Genomic DNA, 22,933 nt, shown 5'->3' on the forward strand with positions numbered 1-22,933 from the left:
GCCTGACCCTGACCTCCACCAGGAGAGGACAAGCATGGGTTTGGGGATAAACAACTTAACTGAATTCAATTCAACAGACACTCCCTGAGCACCTACAAATCAGGCCTCGCCAGCACTGTTTAATAGATCTCTGCAATGATGGCAGCATCCTACACCCTGTACTGTCCAATGCAGGGACTGCTAGCCACATGTCGAGGGTGAAGCTGAGGCTGCTGGGCTCATGTCACTGAGGAACTGAACTTTAAAGTTTATTTAATATTCATTACGATTTAAATAGCCAAGGCCGGGCATAGTGGCTTATGCCTGTAATCCCAGCACTTTGGGAGGCCGAGGCGGGCAGATCGCCTGAGGTCAGGAGACCGAGACCAGCCTGGCCAACATGGTGAAACCCCGTCTCTACTAAAAATACAAACAAAAATTAGCTGGGCATGGTGGCAGATGCCTATAATACCAGCTACTGGGGAGGCTGAGGCAGGAGAATCGCTTGAACCTGGGAGGTGGAGGTTACAGTGAGCCAAGACCACACCACTGCATTCTAGCCTGGGTGACAAGAGCGAGACTTCGCCTCAAAAAAAAAAAAAAAAAAAAAAAGATTTAAATAGCCTCGTGTAGCTAGTGCCTACCATATTGGATGGCACAGGCTAGACAGGGGTTAGCAGCTGTGGACACACATGGAGAAGTGTGCTGGGTTCTTGCTTTGAAGAGATCAAGGTCTGGCACAGGGTGGGGAGAGAGGAAAGAAGGACAAATAGACTACCCAGCCCTGAGCCTGCCCCCAAGAGCTCACCTCTACCCCAGCACTCCTACTTGGGGCTGTCCTTGACAAGGGCGCTCTTCACCTCCCTGGCCTCTGACCAGCCCAGATGGAGGCAGAAGGCAGGGCTCCTGTCCCAGCAGGCAGTTCTGAGCCAGGAACCAGGTACTGCCTTTACCTGATGATGTTGGCTGCAGCCTTCCGCTCCTGGGTCAGGAGCTCCGGGTCGTGCATGACTTCTTCCAGGAAGCCGATCACCTTGCATTTGAGCTCATCGTTGGTCTCAAAGTCCTGCCGGGAAGGTGTGATGGGTGGCTCTGGTTACTGTTTTTGAGCTGCTCTGCAGTGGTCTGGGCCCAGGTCAGAGGAAGGAGCTCCAGTTTCTATTCTGCCCAGGGCAGGCTGACCTGCCTCATTTCCTTTCTGCTGGCTTCCTGGCAGGGCATGAGAGGCTCTCCAGGCCTAGAGAATCTTAGATAAAGGCACTGGAACCAGATCAAAGCCCATCCTTCAGCTGGCTGCACCCCTGGGCCAGGGAGGCACAAACCTACCTGTACCCCTGCTACAGGCAGGGTGGATAGACAGAGGCCCATTGTCCCTTCCATGTCCTTTGTTCCCTCCTAGGGAATCTGAGCAGTCCTCCGGGAACATCAGGGTGGCACATTTGAGCTCCCTCCCTTCTGCTGCCCCACTGCCAGCCATCAGCTCACTCTGCCCGCAGCTGCTTTTGGAAGGCAGCTGGTTCCTGGGGCCATTGCCTGGTGGTCCCCAGCAGCCTGCCCAGGGAGGGCTCCCACCCACCTGAGAGTGCTTGGACACCCAGTGGCGGAGCACGTTCAAGACACGATTGGTGGCTGCTCTGCGGATCACAAACTCCTTGTCTCCATTCCTCTGGTCTGGGGGAAACCCTGGCAGCATGTGTGGCAGAGGAGAGAGAGGACAGGTGAGGACAAGAAACAGAGCTTGACACTAGTCTGGATTTGCCTCTCGGATCTGGCTGAGCTGGGGTGAGTGAGGGGGTCATGGGCAGGGGGATAATAACATGTTTAACAACTAGTGTCTGACCAACAGCACAGATGTCATGGCTCCTCAGTCAACAAGGTCCATGCACGCCCAGCCTCTTCCAGACCTCTCCATCTTTCAAGAGCTGCTGGAAGGTTCAGGCAGCCTCCCAAGACAGAGCCACGCAGGGCCTCCCCAGGGAACAGAGCTCAAGGGGGCCCCTATTCCAGTCTCTGCTGCAGGATCAAGGATGCAGAAGTGGGAGGTGGGAGCATGGCGGGACAGAGGTTCCCATGGGCAATGGGCTTTATGTCAAGTAGAAGCTGGCCAAGTAGCAAAGGGCGATGGGTGGGAAGGAAGGGGCCTCCAGGCAGGAGGGTCAGCACTAGCAAAGGCCTGCAGGATGGAAGTTTGGGGGTAGGATGGATGGCATTCAGCTGGCAGCTGGAAAAGGAGGGTGCAGGGCACGCTGTGCCCTAGATGTGCAGTGGCCCTGGCTCTAGGTGTGGGGTTCAGGCCCTGGGTGTGTGCAGAGCCCCAACCAGTGCAGAGAGGTGGGGGTTGTGACCCAGCACCTCCACAAGTGGAAGGCGGTGCCCAAGCCAAAATAATGATTCAGGAAGCTTCATGTCCAGTGAGTGACTGTAGCCAATTGAAGCAGGGAGCTCCCCGAGGGTGGGTGCTTTAACAGGACCCACCTGTGCCATCCTTAGCACACCTTAAACACCCACAGCAGAGCAAGTCCCCGGGACCATGGCTGCTATCACCTGCCACTGGGGCTGACCATGGGGAGGACCCTGTGAGTGGAGACCACCCCACATACCTGCACTGGCTAAGGACATCCTCCGGTACTTCTCCTTGTTTGGGGTGCCCTCGTTGGCCCCCGCGGTTGCTATGGCAAAGGCAGAGGCGGCCGACAAGGCACTGCGGTTATTGTCCAGTTCACGACAGGAGGTCATGACGACTCCATTGTTATAGGAAAAGAGCGGGAACTCTGCAGAGAGGAGGGAACCAACCCTCAGCTGTCCCCAGTCCAAACTCCTCAGGATGTTAGAAAACCAGGGATCCCGAGGCTAGACCAGCCTTAAGAGCCAGCAGGCTGTGTCTTCAGGGTACCAGGGCACGTCGGGTGGTGCTGGTGTGTGTGTGTGTCTCTCTCTGTGTTAGAAGCTCTGGGGAGAGTCACACCACAGCACCCTCAGGGCTGTCCCAGGTTGGGGAGCACACTCCTGCTTCTGAAAAAGGTCTCCAGTCACCCCTTCCATCTTTCTGCAGCTCTCAACCCCTTCACCTCTCAGGTCCAGCAGGGCACGGGCCTGCCTGAGGGCAGCATCATGAGTTTTCTTACCCTCTCAGTCTACTTGGGATTAACACATAACCTGTCCAATGTCTGACATCCATAACAATTGATACTGATGGGCTCGTGGGCACAGTGGGATGGAGAGAGGATGGCTCTTGGAGTCCAGCCACCTGAGTTGAAATTCTCCCCTACCCCCTACTAGCTGTGTGACCTTGGGTAAGTCATTTAACCCCTCTGGGTTTCAGTAGTCTCCTTTGAATAATAGGGATAAAGCTTCAAAAGGTGGATATAAAGATTAAAGGCAATAACATAGATGAAAGTACTTTGTGTTAGGTGAAAAGCTATATAAATGCCATGGAATATCATTGCTATTAGTAATAATAATAATAATAATAATAATAATAATCATAATCATAATTTTTAGTAGTTATGATAGGAGAAACCTACTCTTGAAACCTTTAGTTTCATCTTGTCTCTGGAAAGCAATCCAGACTACTGAAGACAAAATAGCAGTATTTAATGCTGTGAGGCACATATGATTTATTTTAAGGACTCAAAGCTTATTTCTGAAATTTGGCTCTCCATGAGCTCTGTTTCTGTGTGTCTGAGCAGCTGTGGCAGGGCTGCAGTATGTCCAGGCAGTTTCTCTCTAAAGCTCGGTGACCCTGTTACCTATTGGGTTTCTTTTGAAAGCCTGGATGGTGGGGAGTTCAGGCTGCAGGCGGCCCTTTGCATGTGAGAGCAGGGACATTGGAGAAAGCTGTGTGGGGAGGGGCTGCCTGGGAGGTGGGTCCCCTGGGAGCTCTCTCTCACCATTGGGTATCTCACAGCCCCCTTGTATAGGGGAAAGGGCTTTATGAAAACCGGAGACCAAGACTGCTTCTCAAGGATCCTTCAGGATCAGGAGTCTGAGACTGCGGGTGAGCAATGTCACCGCCTCTTGGAGTCTTTCCCCTTATTTGAAACTCCTAGCCTTTTTGCAAAGTTGTCAAGATGATGAAAGGGGTCTGTGCAGAGCCTGACACTCAGTTCAGGAAGCACCTTCTGAACCAGGATCTTCCATGAATGAGCCCTAGATGCTGAGCCTCCCTGCCCACCTGTGCTGGGTGGGCTCAAGGCAGTCTTGTTTGAAGTTGGGAGAGTGACTTGGTTGAGTTGAAGAGCAGGATCTACCCAGCCAATGTTCCAGTGCCCACAGCCCCTTCCCTTGGGGTGGTGGTGGTGGGTGGGTTATGAAATATCAGAAAAGTTATTGCTCTTAGGAGTCACTCATAAAGCATAAGGGATGACACCCACTTGCCTTGACTCGACTTGACCTACTTCCCTCTCCCAAACTGGAAATCTATTTGTGGTTTTGAATTGGTGCATTGTACCTGAAGAATTTTTGTTTTTGACTGATTTGGGTGTTGTTGGAGATTTAGTTGGTGATGTTTCAGTATCACCATCATCACTCTGGTTTTGATCAATATCTGACTCCTCTCTCATGGAGACTTCTGAGCCTGGGAGAAAAGAAATAAATAATTTTACTTTTCTTAATTTTAATTTTAAAATTTAAATATTTGATTTTAAAATTTATGTCTATAATTTACCGAAGCAAAACAGAGTAAACTTGGGATACAGCCACTGAAGAAAGCTTAACAGCTTTGTTTCCCGCAGGACTCATCAGAAACTTTCTCTTGCTAATGAGCACTGTCGATCTCCAAGGTGGCTTTTGCTCCACCAGCGCTTCTCAAACCTTACCAGACACACCTGGGGATCTTGTCAGAATGCAAATTCTGATTCAGGGGTCTCAGGCAGGGCCTGAGAGTCTGCATTTCTAACAGGTTCCAGGTGATGGCCATGTGGTTGGTCCACGGACCACACTTTGAGTTACACGATCTCTTTTTTTTTTTTTGGTGAAGCTTATTAGTTAAGGTGACCATCTGCTCCAGTTTTCCTCCACTTTTAACCTATTGCTCCGTGCCCCTGGTCACTCTTAAAATGTCCTGTCTTGGACAATTAATTATAGAGGCTTCCTAATCTTGGGAGACTCCTGGTCCACACACCCTGGGGAGGCTGATGAATTATATTAAAATAAAAGCCTAGGTCTGGCACAGTGAGGTCTTGGTCAGAAACTCTTAACTGCTCTGGGCCTCAGTTTACCCACGTAGAAAGTGGATGTAGTTGCATCTGACCTTGAGAACACAAAGCCACAGGTCTTCTCTTTAGACAAGAATGTCCACAGGCACATGCACACACACACACATTTATACCTAACAAATACACATACACACATATACACACACACACAGTTTGGCACATAATTAGATTCATGGGCTCCTGGATCACCAGTCAAGAAGCCTGGTACCAGATGACTTCTCAGGACTGCCTTGCGTTACATTTCAGAATGTGAAATTATGAAATTTCTGGCAGGCCATTTCCTTGGTGACTGACTTTTAGCTGCATGCATCACCCATTAACTGCATGTGCCACGGTGAGTGTTACTTGGTATGGAGCCTGGCGGAGGATTTATCTCGCCCCAGCTGTGCCCTCTGCTGGGGGTGCCCTCTGCCTTCCCTCTTGCCAGCTCAGAGGAGAGAAATCCTTCCCTCTTCAAAGGCCTCCTCCTCAAAGCCTGGGGCGTCTGACCAGCCCCTGGTTGCACGTGGGTGCGTGCATGTGTGCACGTGCTCTCATGTGCTAACCAAGACAATGCTTATGGCACCCAAGATGTGGCCTGTTCGGATCTAAATCAGAACCAGACCTGACACTTTTAGAACAGTCAGGAGAAACCCTGAGAGTAGGGAGGCTCCAGCCTGTCCTGGAATCATCTCCAGCCTGTCTCACACTCAGCATTCCAGGTCTGCCTGGCGTCCAGCTGTCCCCGAAACACACAAGGCCTTTTCTTGCTCCTTAGTCATTCCCATCCTGTTCCCATGGTCTAGAATGTTCTCCTTTCCTCTTGGTAAAAATTGAGATCCAACAGTTCTTCCGGGAAGCCTTCTATGATGCCCCTAATGGTGTTCCCACCCCAACCTCTGTGCCCCTGGAGCATCCTCCTGCCACATGCCATTCGTATCAGGTGTCCACATTTCAGTGTCTGGTCTGGGTCCTCAGACAGACTGAATCCCAGGGGGCAGGAGCTGCTGACGACCTCTTCTCTCCCGGGCCCTGTCCTCTGCAGACATGGACAAACACAGGGATGCCGTAGGATGCTGTGGTCAGGGCAGAGGGATGCCTAAATTGCTCGTGATGGGAACTGACTCATCTAAAGTGTGGCGATGCCCTGGGAATTTCTGCCTGCCTCCCCCCACAGCCTGGGCTCCCACATATGGCTACCTCTCTGCACCACCCAGACTCTGTGCTGCCTCCACGATCTGCCTGGTGGGACCCCCAAGCCTCTCCCTTCCTTCCCCATGGGAGCAGGAAGAGCAGCCCTGAGGCCTTGCTGGGCCAGGCTGAGCCTCAGTGGGGCTGGGAGGCTGGGGGGCAGCTCCGACGGCATGGCCACTCACTCTGCTTGCTGAGTGCCGAAGGGTCTTCGGGCTTCTCAGGGGTCGTATCGCCCTCATCTGGAATCTTGTTGGTGAAGCTGCTGGACACATAGAGCTTGCTGGTGTCCAGCGTGGCCTTGCTGAAGGGCGACATGGCCGAGTACATGCTGGTGTAGCCATTGGAGTTGCAGCTGAGGGCGGCCAGGTCCAGGGCCTTGCCACCGGTGATGATGGGGATGTTCAGGGAGAGCTTCCGCCGGCGGCTGGGTGATGATGTCTTGGTGATGGACAGAGGTGGCGGCGAGGAGAACTTGCGGGTGGCGCGCGGGGACTTGGGGGGTTCACCGTACAGAAGCTTATTGTTCTGGCCACTGGCAAACAGGAGCTCCAGCGACCTGTGGGGAGGGCGGGGGTGAAAATGACAGTTAGCGTAGGCCTGCCTGCCCGCCTAGGCCTGGGGGCCATCTCCGGTGGGGCTCGGAGTGGCAGCAACGGCTCCATCATTCTTAGGATCCCTGAAACCCAAACCTGAGCTGATCCTCTGAGCAGGGGCAATGTGATTAAATGGCCTGGGGCCAAGGGTCCTGCTCTGGATGGTTTGGGCAGAGGATCTGGGGCTTCTATGCTCCGCCCCCCACCCCCTCAGGGCAGCAGCTGCAGCATCTGACCTGAAGTGCTAAGGGTCCCCTGAGCTGCGGACTGTGCAAAACCCCCTCCATCCCACACAGGGCCTGCTCCCGCCTACACTCTCTGGCCTCATCCTTAGAGAAGTCCTCAGGCATGTTTTGTGGAATGAGGAAGCTGAGGCTCAGAGACAGGAAATGACTCATCTGATGCCTCCTACTCTAAACCCAGGGTCCTTTCCACCTGCTTTGGGGCTTGAGTGGCCCTATATGCAAACTTAGGGGGATGGGAAGCTGAAAGCGGCCCCTACCATCCTCATGACAGGGTTCCACCTCAGGCCAGGCTGGAAACAGGTTATACATCCAGAACACTGCAAACCATAGCTTGTCCCATCGAGGCTGTCTGCTCCATGTTGCACACAGGATAGGATTTCTCTTTTAACCCTCACTGTTGCCCCAGGACCTAGGCACTCTTATTCCTACAGGATAACTGCAGGAATGTCACAGGTAGGAAACTGAGTCTCAGAGAGGTTAAGGGACTCAGCCAAGGCCATAGGGCTGAGAGGTGGCTCTGAACCAGCCTCTTTGTTCTGCAGGGCACTGCTGCTGGGAAAGGAAGGACACTGTCTGCTGGGCCCCTGGGAATGATCTCAGTGACTTTTAGGGGGTAAATCCATCCTGGATGGGATGTTTGCTTCTGTTTTCTCAGAGCCCTGGGAAGCTGATCACTGAGGTTTCAGAAGTTCAGGGCAGAGAGGCAAGATGTACCCTGCCCCAGTGAGGCCTGAGGTGGGGGCAGGAGGAGGGAACAGAAGAGGGAATGGGTGTATTCTGGGTCGCTGCGTTGCTCTGGTAGCAGAGGTGTGGATTGGGGGAGGAATGGTGAGGTTCCTGGGGAGCCCTGGGGAGCCAGTATGATTCAGGAGCTCTGCTCCAGGCAGCCCTAGAGCTGAGGCTCTGGCATAATGTCTTGCCTAGGGTGTTTTGGGGCAGGGCACTCAGAGAGCCTCTGAGCCTCTGAGGGCTGGGATGGGCTGTCCACAACTGGGATCTGGGTAGGTGGCCTCTCGGAAAAGATAATCACCTACATTCCTGGACGCAGTGAGGTCCATTAGGGGCCTGAGCCAATCCCTGAACTTGGCCTACTGCTGGGCAGCCTTGGCCAAGTCCTTCATTGCCCATGACTTTTGGGAAGCAAAGGCTAAGGTGGCCTGCACTCCTTATGTTGACTCACCCCAAGTAGGCCAAAGAGGGCTCCATCATTTCTTAGAGTAGGAAGTGGTCTAAGCAAAGCAGGGGTAAGAGTCCTTTCTCCCTCCCTGCTTCCCTTCCTTCCTTCCTCTCTCCCTTTATTTTTCTTTCTCCCTCTCCCTCTCTCCTTGTGTCCTCCTTCCCCTCCTCATTTCCTTTCTCTTTTTTCACCAAAGGAAGCACTGTCCTTTGGTGACGGTGGGACCCTGTGCTTCCAGGAGCGGGGCTAAGAGGGGAGAGCACCCTCCACACCCCAGGATCCTGGCAGGTGGAGATGGAAGAAGCTGAGACTGAGCAGTAGCACCAGGCAGGTGAGCTGTCCCTGCCTCTCTGCAGAGGGAGGCTTGGTTCCTGGGGAGAGGGGGCGGTGGCGGTGTGTGTCCCGCAGCACCCCAGCACATGTTACTGCTGCTCCTCCAGGGACCTTCCAGGTCACCCCCCGGCCCCGTGCAAGCTCTGTTTTCCTCCAAGGCTTGGAAGCTCTCCGGGCATGGGAGGAGGAGGGCACCTCAGCCACCTGGCAGGGATGGCACTGATAGGCTTCTTGTAGATGGTAATGAGCTTGTCCAGGACCACGATGGCGGTGGTGAAGACGCGGTAGGAGTGCAGGAAGGTGTTGAGGAAGTCGATGCTCAGGAAGCGCAGGTCCGTCAGCCTCTCCAGCAGCCGCTCCACACTGGCGTAGCGGATCTGCAGCACTTTGCAGGAGTTCATGGTTTTGCTGAAGCGAATGTCAACATCATCACAATATAAGGAGGCGTCGGACCTGAGAGGGGAGGAAGGATGCAGAGGTGATGTGGGTCTAAAGGCATCTGAATGGCACCCACCAGGCCTGCTCATCACTGCTTCCCCCACACACCCACAACACAGGATGGTCTTATTAAGAGAACAAGCTTGGGAAGGATGACACTGAAGGAGGGCTACAACTTCTTTTTCCCAATATCCTAAAAACTCTCCATTATAAAACCCCTAGAAATACTGGAGAAGTATTACAAACTTAAAAACATTTGTTGTTGAGTTCACAAGATGTAAGGAACTCTGTTTACACAAATGCGTATGTGGATGGGGTGCAGTGGCTCACGCCTGTAATCCCAGCACTTTGGGAGGCTGAGGTGGGAGGATCGCTTGAGGTCAGGAGCTCAAGACCAGCCTGGGCAACATGGCGAAACCCTGTCTCTCCTAAAAATACAAAAGTTAGCTAGGTGTGGTGGCCCATACCTGTAATACCAGTTACTAGGGAGGCTGAGGCACAAGAATCGCTTCAACCCGGGAGATGGAGGTTGCAGTGAGCCGAGACTGTGACACTGCCCTCCAGCCTGGGTGACACAGCGAGACTCTGCCTCAAAAAAAATATGTGTACATGAATGTTCTTAGCAGCATTATTTGTAAAAGCCCCAAAGTGGAAACTACCCAGGTGTCCATCAGCTGATACATGGAAAAACAAAATGTGGTCTATCTGATCTGCTAGCAGCTGCCAAGATGTGAGGACAGGTGTCCAGTGCAGTTAGCCAGAACAAAGGGGCTAAGATGGGGTGAACTTGCAGGGGTCTTGTTTCAGCTGCTTGTGAACTTGAGGTCAGCAGCCTCTACAGGGCATAGTGGGAACCAGTGGCCCTGAAGGCTGCTGTGCCACACAGCGCCCTCTGGTGCTTACACCACTGGAATCGTGTTTTATTGGTCATCCAATGGGAGCTATTAGGACTCTTGGGCAACTCTGGGTTTTCATTTTTTGGACATTGTGAGTCTTTGTAATCATGTTTTACTTTTTGTTTTGACTACCAAGAATCTTAGAATCAAATATAGTGCTCATTTCTTTTTATTTACTTCTTTATTTTTTGTTTGTCCTTATTACTTACATGCTGATGGCCGTATCTAGTTTTTTTTTTTTTTTTTTTTTTTTTATGAGATAAGGTCTCATTTGCTCAGGCTGGAGTGCAGTGCGGTGGCGTGATCATGGCTCACTGCAGCCTTGCTCTCCTGGGCTCAAGTGATCCTCCTGCCTTACCCTCCCCAGTAGCTGGGATTACAGGTACCTGCCACTATGCCTCGCTAATTTTTGTATTTTTTGGTAGAGACACGGTTTCACCATGTTGCCCAGGCTGGTCTCGAATTCCAGGGCTCAAACAATCCTCCTGCCTTGGCCTCCCAAAGTGCTGGGATGACAGGTGTGAGCCACTGTGCCCAGACTATCTAGTTTTTCTTTTTTTTTTTTTCTGTTTTTTGAGATGGAGTCTTGCTCTGTCACCCAAGCTGGAGTGCCTCTGCCTCCACGATTCAAGTGATTCTCCTGCCTCAGCCTCCCGAGTAGCTGGGATTACAGGCATGCGCCACCACGCCCAGTTAATTTTTGTATTCTTAGTAGAGATGGGGTTTCACCATGTTGGCCAGGCTGGTCTCAAACTCTTGACCTCTTGATCCACCTGCCTTGGCCTCCCAGAGTGCTGGGATTACAGGCGTGAGCCACCGCACCTGGCTCACCTGTTCTTTCGAGGGTATCTTCTACCTAGGAGTGCAGATAGTGCTCAGAGGAAGTGAGCAAATGGACATAGCATCCCTTTCACACTGTCTTTCTTAAATACTTTTCTTTGGAAGCATTCTTGGGATTTGAAGTAAATAAACTTTATCGAGTGCCTTCAATGAGCAGGGCAGTGGGATTTCTTTTTAGGATGAGAACAATATGGGAAAGGCACAGGGCCCGTAAAGATACTGCAGTTCAAAAAGAGACCACTCCAAAGAAACCGAGGAAATGCTGCCTTCTAAGTTAGCTTTGCTGCAAGACACAAAACATTTTAGAAAACTCCTGATTTGGTTTCCACCAAGATTCAGGAAAGTATACACTGCATCTATGGGACCTCAAGAAGCAACCATGAAGAGGGAGTAATCCAAGGTCAGAAGGATTTCCTGGACATGAAAAACAAGAGTGCTATATTGAAGGCTGGGACGGATGCAGGAAATGGCAGATCGGACACTCAGAAAATCTGAGTGGTCTATTAAACACATTTGAGAAAGTCCCCTAGAACTCAGAGAAGGACAAAGAGGTTGAAATGAGAGAAAATGGAAGCAATACAGAGTGGACAGAGAGGTGACCTCTCACTACCGTGAGACAAAGTAGCAAACGAGAGAAGCCACACCTGCTCATTTCTGCTTGCTGGCATGACTCCACAAGGCCCCCGACTCTGTGACGATGTGCAGCGCTCCGGAAAGATGCTTTGAGGACAAAGCAGGCCAGAGCACATGGCCTCCCAGGTCTCTTGCCTGAGTCTCTATTCTCCCTACAAGATAAATGACCCTCGTCCTTGCCTTTCCCAAACATAATATGACGTCTGATAAGGTTAGTGATGATGCCCGTCATCTCTAACCAGACGCACTCTCAGGCCCAAACCTTGATGTGATTCTGCTTCAGTGTCACTTCTCAGCAAGTCTGATGTGATTCTGCAGGTGCTGAACCCCCCACCTGCATTTAAGCAGTGGGCTGAAACACTGTGCTGATATCTGATAGGACCTCACTGAAGGGTGGCTCCCGGGCTGCCGGCCTCCGTCTACAGTCCTCAGGAAGGCTTCTGAGGAAAACAAACCTGAATTCTTTAAAAGCTTGATCATTTTTCCTTTAGTCAACACTAAAAGTCTCAAAAGGAAGGTGAGAAACTGTGAAGAAGCAATAATAAAAGAAATACTGGGCTGGAGGAAGTGCCTGGGACAGCAACGTCGAGTAAGGGCTACGTCCAGCCCTGGAGGCTGAAGGGGCTCAGGAACTGTCTCTCAAATGAAGCCAAGTCATTCCCACTGGGCTGCATGTTTCAGAGGGAGAGTACAGCTACTCCCACGTCATGGATCCCAAAGCATCCAGCCCAGACCTGGCATCCAAATAGGGATCATCTGACCCCTCTGGCAAGGGTTTGCTTCTAGCACCTTCTCTGTGGGCTCCTGCCACCGGAAGGGGAAGAGAAAGTGAAGAAAAGCCCCTGCATTCTCTACTCCTTCCTTTTCCTTTCCTTTTCTGTTTTAAACCTCACAATCACTGTTGGTTCCAGTGCCTCTGGCAATTCCAATATTCTTTTTTTTTTTCGTTTTAATTGAGATGGACTCCCGCTCTGTTGCCCAGGCTGGAGTGCAGTGGTGCGATCTTGGCTCACTGCAACCTCCGTCTCCCGGGTTCAAGTGATTCTCCTGCCTCAGCCTCCTGAGTAGCTGGGATTACAGGTGCCCACCACCACACCCAGCTAATTTTTTGTGTTTTAGTAGAGACGGGGTTTCACTGTGTTGCCCAGGCTGGTCTGGAACTCCTGACCTTGTGATCTGCCCACCTTGGCCTCCCAAAGTGCTGGGATTACAGGAGTGAGCCACTGCAGCCAGCCTCTTTGTTTTTTTTTTGTTTTGTTTTGTTTTTTGAGACAGAGTCTCACTCACTCTGTCGCCCAGTCTGGAGGGCAGTGGCGCAATGTCGGCTCATTGCAACCTCCACCTCTGGGGCTCAAGCGATTCTCCTGCCTCAGACTCCTGAGTAGCTGGGATTACAGGCATGCACCACAATGACCAGCTAATTTTTTGTATTTTTAGTAGAGATGGGGTTTCACTGTGTTGGCCAGGCTGGTCTCGACCTACTGACCTCAATTGATCTGCCTGCCTCAGCCTCCCAAAGTGCCGGGATTACAGGCTTGAGTCACCGCACCCGGCAATATTTCCAATATTCTGTGGAACTATCCTGGACTTCAGCTTCCCTGTCTGCAAAATGGGAGAGTGCATTAAAGTAGGCAGACTGGTAGCAGTGGCCCAGAGCTGTGCTTCCAGACTCAACACAAGAGAGTGCTGTGATCCATTAGCAATGTCTGCCAGGGGCTCTGGATGGGAGATGACTGGCTTGAGTGCCAGATACTTGCTATCCCTGCTAGAAAGTGTATTCGGTGCCTTACAGTGTGAACATTTTCTCAGTGGAAATTCAGATTTGCTTCTCTCTGATCTTTCAACACTTCTTGATGAATGCTCCAAGTGGTATTCCTGTCTCCCAGGCATCAGTGACAGGCCTTGCCTGAAGGGAAAAGGACTTTCTCTTTCTTTTTTCCCAGGGAGAGTGCCCCCACCTTGAGTCTACCTGCTCTTGAGGCCACATGTTGGGGCAGAGCCTCAGCCCCAGGAGCCTGGTGGGTGGAAGGAGACTTTTCAGTTTTGGGTTGCTGGTGGCTGACCTGAGACGCTGACCGCTACATCCATCCACAGAGCTGCTGCGGGAAGGCCTGGATGCATCATGTTAGGGGCTAGTGGGAGTACTCGGGACATGTGGGGCATATACCTTTGTCTTGCAAACCCAAAATCAGGATGCTCTTGACTCAGTCTGAGAGCAGGGAACTGTGCCAGAAACTCAGCACGTTTTGGGAGACATATGGAAGGAATACCCCCAACTTCCCACCTATCACCCCTGCACCTTTCTCCAGCTAGGCTATCCGCTCCCCACTCTCCCCATAAGAGTGGCTGGCAGTGGGGAGCCTGCCACTCCCCTGGGTTTGGCCCTATCACCTACAGAATAAAGCCCCACTCCTCGCCGGTCGCGTTACCGTGATCTGACCCTTGCCCACCGCCAGCCCCATCTTTCACTATGTCGTGTGGATCGCTCTATTATTTAAGAAAGTCAAATTGGGCCATAAAAATAAGAGAATTAAATAAGGAAGACAGATGAAGCTAAGTACAGAAGATTTATACTAGACACAGTACACCAAGGAGAGCACCTACATGCTGAACATAGGAAGGGACAGAGAGACCAAAGGCACTAAATAGCCAAATATTGATGCTATGCTTAATATTCATGAGGCATATGGGACATTCAATATTTATTAGGTCTTAAGTCAGCCACCCATTGGCAATGGCTATTCTGACCCTCTGTGTCCCCTGCCCAAGAAATGCAGAGAAAGGTGTAGCTGTTCTCCAGGTGAACTGACGGCTGCAGCTGTGGCCAGGCACTCGCCCCTATACCAGAGAGAGGGCAAGTCTGTGCCATTGGCCCAAGTGCTTTCCATTGCATGGGCCCCTTGGTTCAAACTTCACTCCATCAGCAGTGAAGGCTGATGTGGCAGGGAGAGAGGTGGGACAAAGAAACACTGTGTCAGCAGGATGCAGGCAGTGTGGTCCTCCCATCTGCACACACACTAGCCTAACCAGCGATCTCATCTCCTTTCCCTGGTGTCTTGCTATGTGTTTGTAATTGATACACTATTAGCCAGGTGTGGTGGTGCACGCCTGTAGTCCCAGCTACTTGGGAGGCTGAGGTGGGAGGAACACTTGAGCCCAGGAGGTAGAGGCTGCAGTGAGCCGAGATCACACCACTGCACTCCAGCCTGGGTGACACAGCGAGACCCTGTCTCAAAAAAAAAAAAAAAAAAAATTGATACATTAGATGCCGTAATGAAGCATCTTAACTTAGCCTATGAATCTGTTCCAAAGCCTCTAGAATAGTTTGTCTGGTAGTGTACCTGGAGACCACAATTGCATCAAGGTCATTGCCTGCATGACATCACTCTCCTCGACCCTGCACTCTCCCCAAACACCATGCACTTTTTTGCCTCTGAACCTATGTTCATGCTGTTCCCTCTTCCCAGAATGCCCTTCCCCCTCAGTCATCTAGCAAACTCCAACTGGTCCTTCGAGGCCAGCTCTAATGTCCCATTCCATAAGAAACCATCCTCAACTGTGCCAGGTAGATCTATCACTCATCTTCTGGACCTCGCCTGGATTACACAGATTCCATTTTACAGCATGCACTACACTGCTTTCTAATAATCTCTCTATGTGTCTCTCTCTCTCACTAAACGATGAATTTCCCGAGGACGAAGACCCCACCTGCTCATTTCTGCTTCCCTGGTCCCCTCCCTGGTCCTCCTGTGAAGAAAACCAGGCTTTAGATTGGTAAGCAGATGGGTCCTTGAAGTTGTAAGTTTAATCTGGACATTCCATTCACTTTATCACCATCATTGTTCAAAATTTTGTTATTTTTTTCTTTCATAGGTGATTTTAATTTTATTTTTGTTTCATCCGCACTCTCTCTTTTTTTTGAGACAGAGTTTCACTCTGTCACCCAGGCTGGAGTGCAGTGGTGAGGTCTCGGCTCACTGCAACCTCTGCCTCCTAGGCTCAAGTGATGCTCTCGCCTCAGCCTTCTGAGTAGCTGGGATTACAGGCGCATGCCACCAGGCCTGGCTAATTTTTGTATTTTTAGTAGAGACGAGGTTTCACCATGTTGGTCAGGCTGGGCTTGGACTCCTGACCTTAAGTGATCCACCCACCTCGGCCTCCCAAAGTTCATCTGCTCCTTTTGCTGTCTCAATGGGCACCCTTTCCAGAGCATGAGTGGGTACTCACTAAACATATAATGGTAATTGAGTGGGTACTCACTAAACATATAATGGTGGTAATTCCAGCTGTGAGTTTTATTGGATTATTGAAACGGATCTAGGAAGTAGGTAGGTAGGTATTATCATGTTCCCCATTTACAACGTGAGAAACCCAAGCTCAGAAAGGTTAAGGGACTTGTCCATATTCACACACAAAGCTAGGGCTGGGGACCAGGTTTACACACAAAGCTGGGGCTGGGGACGAGGGTCACACACAAAGCTAGGGCTGGGGACCAGGGCTGTTGCCTTCAAGGCCAGACCTTTCTGCTGTACCCCACCACCTGTTCAGTGATATAGTCATGAGGGGAATAATTCCTTATCAACTTGTGCAGAGGCTTAAAGACCTGGTAGACCTGAAACTGCCTCGGCTAGCTCCTGGCACACAGTAGGTTCATAAAGGGCTCACTTCTTCAGACTTGACTTCAGAGTGGTGGCGAGTGGAAACAAAGGATTTCACACATTAAATCATATTCTGCATTAAACGCATTACATCTGCAGTTCCCCAGAGCATGTATGTGAAGTAGCAAACGGGCCTGGGTTACCCAGATGATTGTTCTGGCAACAGCAACATGGCCCAGGTGGGAGCAGAGTCCTAGTGTGCACCAGGTGAGCAAGGCAGGCTCAGAATTCAGAGGTGGGAATGGAGGCCAGAGAGCCAGTGGGCTCCAGGGTTGGGGCAGGAAGGAGGGTGTGGTGAAGAGGTTAGGCATGCAGGTGACTGCAAGAGAATTGTGCCTGGTGCAGGTGAGGGAGGCTATATTACTCAGGGCTTGGAGAGCTGCGTTTAGTAGGACATTGTCTCTGGGGATTGTTCAAACAAACACAGTGGTCCTGGAGCCTGCGTTTTGGTTTTTCTGGTTTTTGAAATGTTCTATATATTAATTTTTTAATTAGGAAGAGAAAAATAATTAAAAAAGAGTACATAAAGTTTCATTCCTAATGTTATATTTTAAACATCCTAATACAGAAATAATCCACATGTACAAAACAGATGAACCATAGCAAAACTAAGCCAAAGCACCATAATAAAAAAAATTTTTAAAAATAGATGTTGGCATGGATGTGGTGAAAAGGTAAGACTTCTGTAACCCTTCTACACGGCTGGTGGGAATGAAAACTAGCACAACCACTAGGGAAATCAGTGTGGAGATTCCTTAAAGAAGGAAAAGTGGAACTACCATTTGATCCAGCAACCCCACTACTGGGTATCTACCCAGAGTAAAAGAAGTCATTACGCAAAAAAGATCCTTGCTCATGCATGTTTATAGCAGCACAATTTGCAAAAATGTGGAACTAACCCAAATGTCCATCAATCAATGAGTGGATAAAGAAATTGTGTTATATTTATATGATGGAATACTACTTGGCCATAAAAGGGAATGAATTAATGGCATTCACAGAAACCTGGATAGGACCGGAGACTATTATTCTAAGTGAAATAACTCAGGAATGGAAAACCAAACATTGTATGTTCTCATTCATAAGTGGGACCTAAGATATGAGGATGCAAAGGCATAAGAATGACACGGTGGACTTTGGGGACTCAGGGGGAAAGGGTAGGAAGGGGGTGAGGGATAAAAGACTACAAATTGGGGCCGGAGGCGGTGGCTCACACCTGTAATCCCAGCACTTTGGGAGGCTGAGGCAGGCAGATCACAAGGTGGTCAGGAGATCGAGACCATACTGGCTAACATGGTGAAACCCTGTCTCTACTAAAAATACAAAACATTAGCCAGGCATGGTGGCACACGCCTGTAGCTCCACCTAGTCAGGAGGCTGAGGCAGGAGAATTATTTGAACCCGGGAGGCAGAGGTTGCAGTGAGCTGAGATTGCACCACTGTACTCCAGCCTGGGTGACAGAGCAAGACGTGGTCTCAAGAACAAACAAACAAACAAACAAAACAAAACAAAACAAAACAAAAGACTACAAATTGGGGTTCAGTGTATACTGCTGGGGTGATGCGTGCACCAAAATCTCACAAACCACCACTAAAGAACTTACTCATGTAACCAAACACCACCTGTACCCCAACAACCTATGGAAATAAAAAATTAAAAAAAAAAAACCAAAAAACTAAGCCAAAGCAATCATCCAAATAGCAATCACCCAACTCAAAACAAACAAACAAGAAAACATCCAAAACACCCCCAAAGACAAAGCCCAGCATCTCTGAACCCCAGTAGCTGGCTCATCCCAGTGTCCTGGCTGTCACCTTGTGGTACTCAGTCTCTGGAATGCTGCCTGGTCAAGATGGGGTTAAGGGCACTTACTTGATCATCTGCGGCACAGTGACCTTGGAATTTTCTTCAAATGCGTTCATCATGAGCCCATTGCATCGGATGTTATCCACACACTGGAATCAGAGAGAGGACCCCAGGGTCAGAGCTCTCCATTCCCGGACCCAGGCCCACCAGGAGCTCTGACAACTGTAAAGTTCACATGCCTCAGTCTGATACAGGGTCCTCAAGCTTCAAGGGCATTGTCCTGGCAACGGCAGGGTCAGCGTGGCGCATCCTTTAGACTTTGGCCGGAAGTCAAGTCTCAGTTGAATGACCTTGGGGAACTTACTTGACCTGAAGTCTTAGTTTCATTATATGCAAAGTGGGGATAATGACTTCTACCTCACTGGGTTGATTACAAACAACCACTGGGATGCAAAATGAATGCATCTGACACTGACCATTTTGTTGCTGACCTCTGGGGTCCAGTGTCAAGGACAAGATCAGATCCATGGTGATGTGGGATCTCTCTCCTGGGAGGCCAGCCCAGCAGGGCCTCTGTGCCACTGCACGAGGGTGCTGAACTGTTCTCTCTGTCCTCTGACCACCACAGTGCCAACACTTGGATGCTGTGGATGGTTTTCCATATGAAGAGTCCCTGGGTGTGGGGCCCTGGAGAAGGCAAGGCTGCTGGCGGGAGGGGCACAGATGATTGTACATTTCACTCGGCCTCCAAAAATATTCAAAATCCAAATTTTGCTTTGAATAGGAAGTACCCGCCCAAACAAAAATAAAAACTGCATCTCTTGGGGGAGCTGCCTCTTTTCCCCTGCACTGTCCCCTGCCCTGGGTCTTCACATTTCTGCCATGAGAGGGTTTCTTCTTGGCACAGCGATAGAGAAGGCTTGGTGGCACATCACAGAATCTTCTGGTTTTGAGAATGTGTGTGTTGCAGGGAGGAGGGTGTCAAAGTCATTGGGAAGTGGCAGCTGAGAGCTGGCACAGTGGGTGGTGGAGCTCCCAGGCCCAGACTTCTGGGCAAGGCCACGACCCCAAAGAGGGAGGCTTCTGTCATTTGCATTTCTCAGCCCCACTTCTCCCACCCATCTGACAATCTCTCTAGCTTTGGTTCTACCAGCAACTCCAAAACAAAGAAGACCTGGCCATGGGCTCAGAGTGTTATGGAGGCAGGAGGGCTTGAGAAGGGGCCAGAGGACTCCCACCTTGACCCCTTCACTGGCATCCACAACGGCTGCCCGGAGGGCAGAGGCCTGGTGGGCACCCTCCGGGCAAGCAGCCCCAGGCCTTTGACGGCTACGGCTCACTGGGGATGTGAAAGGGCAAAGCTCAGGGTCTGCAGTTTTCTCTAGGGCTTTCTGGGTGTTTTGAAGACATGTGGGAAGACTCAGAACAGGCACGTGCCATGCATCATCCCACCCGCCTTACTCCTCTGGGACTGCGAGATGGGCAGGTGGGCCAGAAGGAAGGCTGGGAGCGGCAGTCAGGGGAGCCTGGAAGGGGCACAAAACCAAGAAGGTGGGGAGCGAGCAAGGGAAGCCGTCCTAGGTCCCACGAAGATGCTGCCCTGCCCTTTCAGTTCCTACAGGCACAGGCCTCCTGCAACCCTCTAGACCATGGGGGGCCACCAACCTCCCTCCCCTTCTGCTGTTGGCTGCTCTCCTACCACCCCACCCCGCAGAGAGGATGGCCAAGGCTCCCAGCTGCTGGGATGGCACATCCCTGACCCATCACAGGCCCTTGCTGGGCTCAGGGAGGGGCCTGTCCTGGGGCCTAAACCCCGGTGCTGCTGACAGCCTCTTTATAGACTCAAGTCTCACCCCTTGTACTTTAGGCACCCATGGGCACTCTGGGTCTGCTCACTGGTGCCTGGAAAAGTCTGTGCTTCCTGCTTAATGCTCCAAATAGGGTGAATGACCCTAATGCTTACAGCAGACCAAAGCAAAACTAAATCTTCCGTGTGCATAATTGAGGCTGGGTTTGATCTTAGGTAGCTGCCCCGACTCACTGAAGAAGCTACCCTTGGCTTTCAGGGACACCGTTCTCTCGCTGTGAACATTATTACATCTAATATGCTCAGACTTTTCTGTGTGTATCAATGACCTGGGGCATGTACTAAAATGTGGATTTACAGGTCACATGCCAACAATTTAGATCTGTAGGTCTGCAGGATAGTGGGGAAAGGGGAGAAGGGTCCAGGAAACTGAAGTTTTTAAAATCACCTTGCTAGGTGATACAGATGCAAGAGGGGTTTCCAGACCACACTTTCAAGGTGACCCAGGGCACTACAAATGGGATGGACTAGCTGAGCTCAGCTTTGGGTAGGGCTGTGGACTTGGAAGATTCTTGCATCTTTCTCTGTAGAACAGTGCAGCTACTCCACCACCCCCACCCCCTACCTGCCACCAGCCAAACCCCTGACCTGGTTAGGCATGAAGGGACCACTCGCTTTCAGGAACAGGTGACGCTACTCACCTGGCTGATGTCACTGGTCCACGCTGCCTTCTCCTGTCTGGACGAGGCCACTAGGATGACCGTAAAGGGTGGGGAATCCTTTGGCTCCACCCCGATTTTAAAATCCAAGTGATCTATGTCTTGGCCGGATCCTTTGGCTTCCAGTTGTAAAACATAAAGTTAGCAGCATGAATGTAGACACCTTTTCAGGTGGAAAATGTTTTAGTGGTCCCTGTCGTACGTACCGGTGGAGGCTCTGCGTTGGTAAGGCACCAGGCCAATTGCTGCTACTTTCAGAATATTATTTTCCTAAGTGGGAAATCCCCATTTCAAAGATGGAAGAACTAAGACGTAGCTTACAACCACTCAGGGGCAGCTCTGGATTCAGAGCAGGAGAGCCTTTAGGAATCACAGTCTGCCCTCTGCCCTCATTACACCAATGGAGGTGAGGTCGCGGGCGAGGACTTGCCCAAGGCTCCCAGCAGGGTGGTGGCCAAGCCAGGGCAGGGCTAGAATGGGCCTCTCAGCCAGGCCCTCCTGCTACCCCAAGGTGGTTCTGGGGCCAAATGAGGAACTTCAAGATCTTAAACTTTTATGGATTGGGCTGGACATTTAGTTCAGTTTAGAGCTCCCCAAAGCAAAAGTGAATTCTAGGTATTTTTGTTACTGCTCTTAACCTGAACGTCCCTTGAAGTCTTGAAAGCTGTTTATTTGGAAAAACTAAAACCACAGCTTCAAGATTCTTTTCAATGCACTCACATTAATTGGGGGTGCACTGAATGGGTTCATGGTGTAAAGGGCCTGCTTTGGTTCTGCTTTGCTCCAAAGCTCTACGGCTGTGTGATGTTGAGGTGGTTTCCTTCCCCCTCTGGGCTTCACATGTCCTCCTGTGCAACAGGAGTGGGACTTGATTTCTCTGAGGTTCCTGTCCCTTCCAGTTCTGACACCTGAGAATTTTAGGAGTCCTTGCTGGGCACGGGGGAGCCCATTCTCCTGGGACTGTGCTGGAGTCTCTGAGAAGTGGGTGCCTGTGTGTGGGTGTGTTTCAGGTGGGGAACGCTTGTGGCCATGCTCCCACCTCCCTGGGCCTAGGAGGGTAAAGAGTTTTGGGGCCTGACAGTGCCACTTGAGCCTGGGTTTTCCTGTGGACCTGCTGTGGCCAAGATGAAAGAAGGCTGCACTGGTAGGAAGGCTCCAGGTAAGCTGCCTCCTCGTTTATTCTTCCCTTGGGGAACCACTTGATTTGGCCCTTACTGGAAGGGCATGAGGGGAGCAGAACCCATTGGTAACAGGGGCTGAACAGGGTGCGTGCATGAGGGCGTGTGTGTGTGTGTATGTTTGCCAAGTGTGTGTGTGGCAACCCCCAGGCCCATGCCCATCCCCATGCCATGCTGGGCCTGTGATGCTGAGGTGCTTCAGACACAGCCCACCCCAGGAGGCCCAGTCTGAGGAGGGAAAAGAGCACGGGTCCTGCTGGTGTCCCCACAGGGCAGGGCATCCAGAGACATCTCTGAGGGTCTTGGCTTGGGGTCAGTGAAGAAGGGAGATGAGTGCCAACTTTGGCCCAATCAAGAGAGAGTAGTGATCCCACCCCCTAATCTGAATAATGACCCCACCTCCAACTCTGATGCCTTGGGAGACAAATCCCATCAAACATCACAGCACCAAGGACTCTACCCTCCGCACACTTCCCCATTCAGCCCCATTTGAGTTGTTCAGCCCCTTCTCACCGAGGTCTTGCCTCCCCTCCTGGCCCCTGCTAGGGCATGGTTCTCTCTCTCAGGACCCTCAGCCCTGCAATCCCTCTGTCAGTGGCCCCTGCACATTCTTTCCTTTTCCACTGCAGGACAGAGATAGGGCTGGGTGTGTCCCTGGCTTCCAGCACGTGGCCCCAAGAGCCCTTGTGCATGTCACACACAGGTGTGTGAATGAGGGGTGCTCACTGAGATGCTGTGACCCCAAAACCTAACAGTGCCAACTGGTCCACCAGCCCAGGGAGCTTGGAACGAACCAGGAAGGTGGATCAGGGTCATCACCTGCCAGGCTGGGAGCTCTTTCTTTAAAGCCTCAGGCTCTGGCCTCTCCACACCTTATTGGAAGTACAAGGGGAGCAAAGCCCAGCTGTAGCAGGGACTGAACAGGGTGTGTGCATGAGGGCATGTGTGGACCTCCCCTCCGCACTTCAGCATCCTCCATTCCTCCCAAAGAAACTAATGCCTGGCCCAACCTTTAGGAGTGAGCGTGTGTGTATCTGTGCAAGCACACACATGCACACATGCAGCTTTCACACTCACCTTCCTCCTCCGTGCTTTCTGGCTCCTCCAATAAAGTGCAGTCAATGAGGGATATGACTCCATTCTGAAAAAGAGCAGCAGGGGCTGCTTTGGATTGAGGGGTAGATATGCTGGTTTAGGAGTCCCTGGATGATAGGGTTGGAGGGGACTTTAACAAGGAGCAT

General features: G+C 51.1%; 1 protein-coding gene across 8 annotated transcripts in view; it reads right to left on the reverse strand.

Moving 5' to 3' along the window:
• RASGRF1 (Ras protein specific guanine nucleotide releasing factor 1) overlaps positions 1 to 22,933 on the reverse strand; it is a 131,206-nt gene that overhangs the window by 36,926 nt on the left and 71,347 nt on the right. For 3 of the 8 annotated variants that reach the window (XR_010131045.1, XM_019011183.4, XM_055363941.2), the window contains exons 11-20: positions 22,770 to 22,833; positions 20,497 to 20,633; positions 18,055 to 18,137; positions 15,232 to 15,270; positions 8,912 to 9,169; positions 6,551 to 6,924; positions 4,430 to 4,555; positions 2,580 to 2,750; positions 1,556 to 1,662; positions 933 to 1,045 (exon numbers count right to left, since the gene is read on the reverse strand). Coding sequence is in view for 4 of the 8 variants with exons in the window: in XM_019011183.4 (XP_018866728.1) it covers positions 933 to 1,045; positions 1,556 to 1,662; positions 2,580 to 2,750; positions 4,430 to 4,555; positions 6,551 to 6,924; positions 8,912 to 9,169; positions 15,232 to 15,270; positions 18,055 to 18,137; positions 20,497 to 20,633; positions 22,770 to 22,833 (1,472 nt within the window). In the remaining 4 variants the exon portion in view is untranslated. The remainder of the gene's footprint in view (positions 1 to 932; positions 1,046 to 1,555; positions 1,663 to 2,579; positions 2,751 to 4,429; positions 4,556 to 6,550; positions 6,925 to 8,911; positions 9,170 to 15,231; positions 15,271 to 18,054; positions 18,138 to 20,496; positions 20,634 to 22,769; positions 22,834 to 22,933) is intronic. The other 5 variants (XR_010131048.1, XM_019011186.4, XR_010131047.1 and 2 more) reach the window with 3 other exon arrangements.

This window comes from Gorilla gorilla, chromosome 16 (assembly GCF_029281585.2).
Source record: "Gorilla gorilla gorilla isolate KB3781 chromosome 16, NHGRI_mGorGor1-v2.1_pri, whole genome shotgun sequence".
In the NCBI taxonomy this organism is placed as follows: Eukaryota; Metazoa; Chordata; class Mammalia; order Primates; family Hominidae; genus Gorilla; species Gorilla gorilla.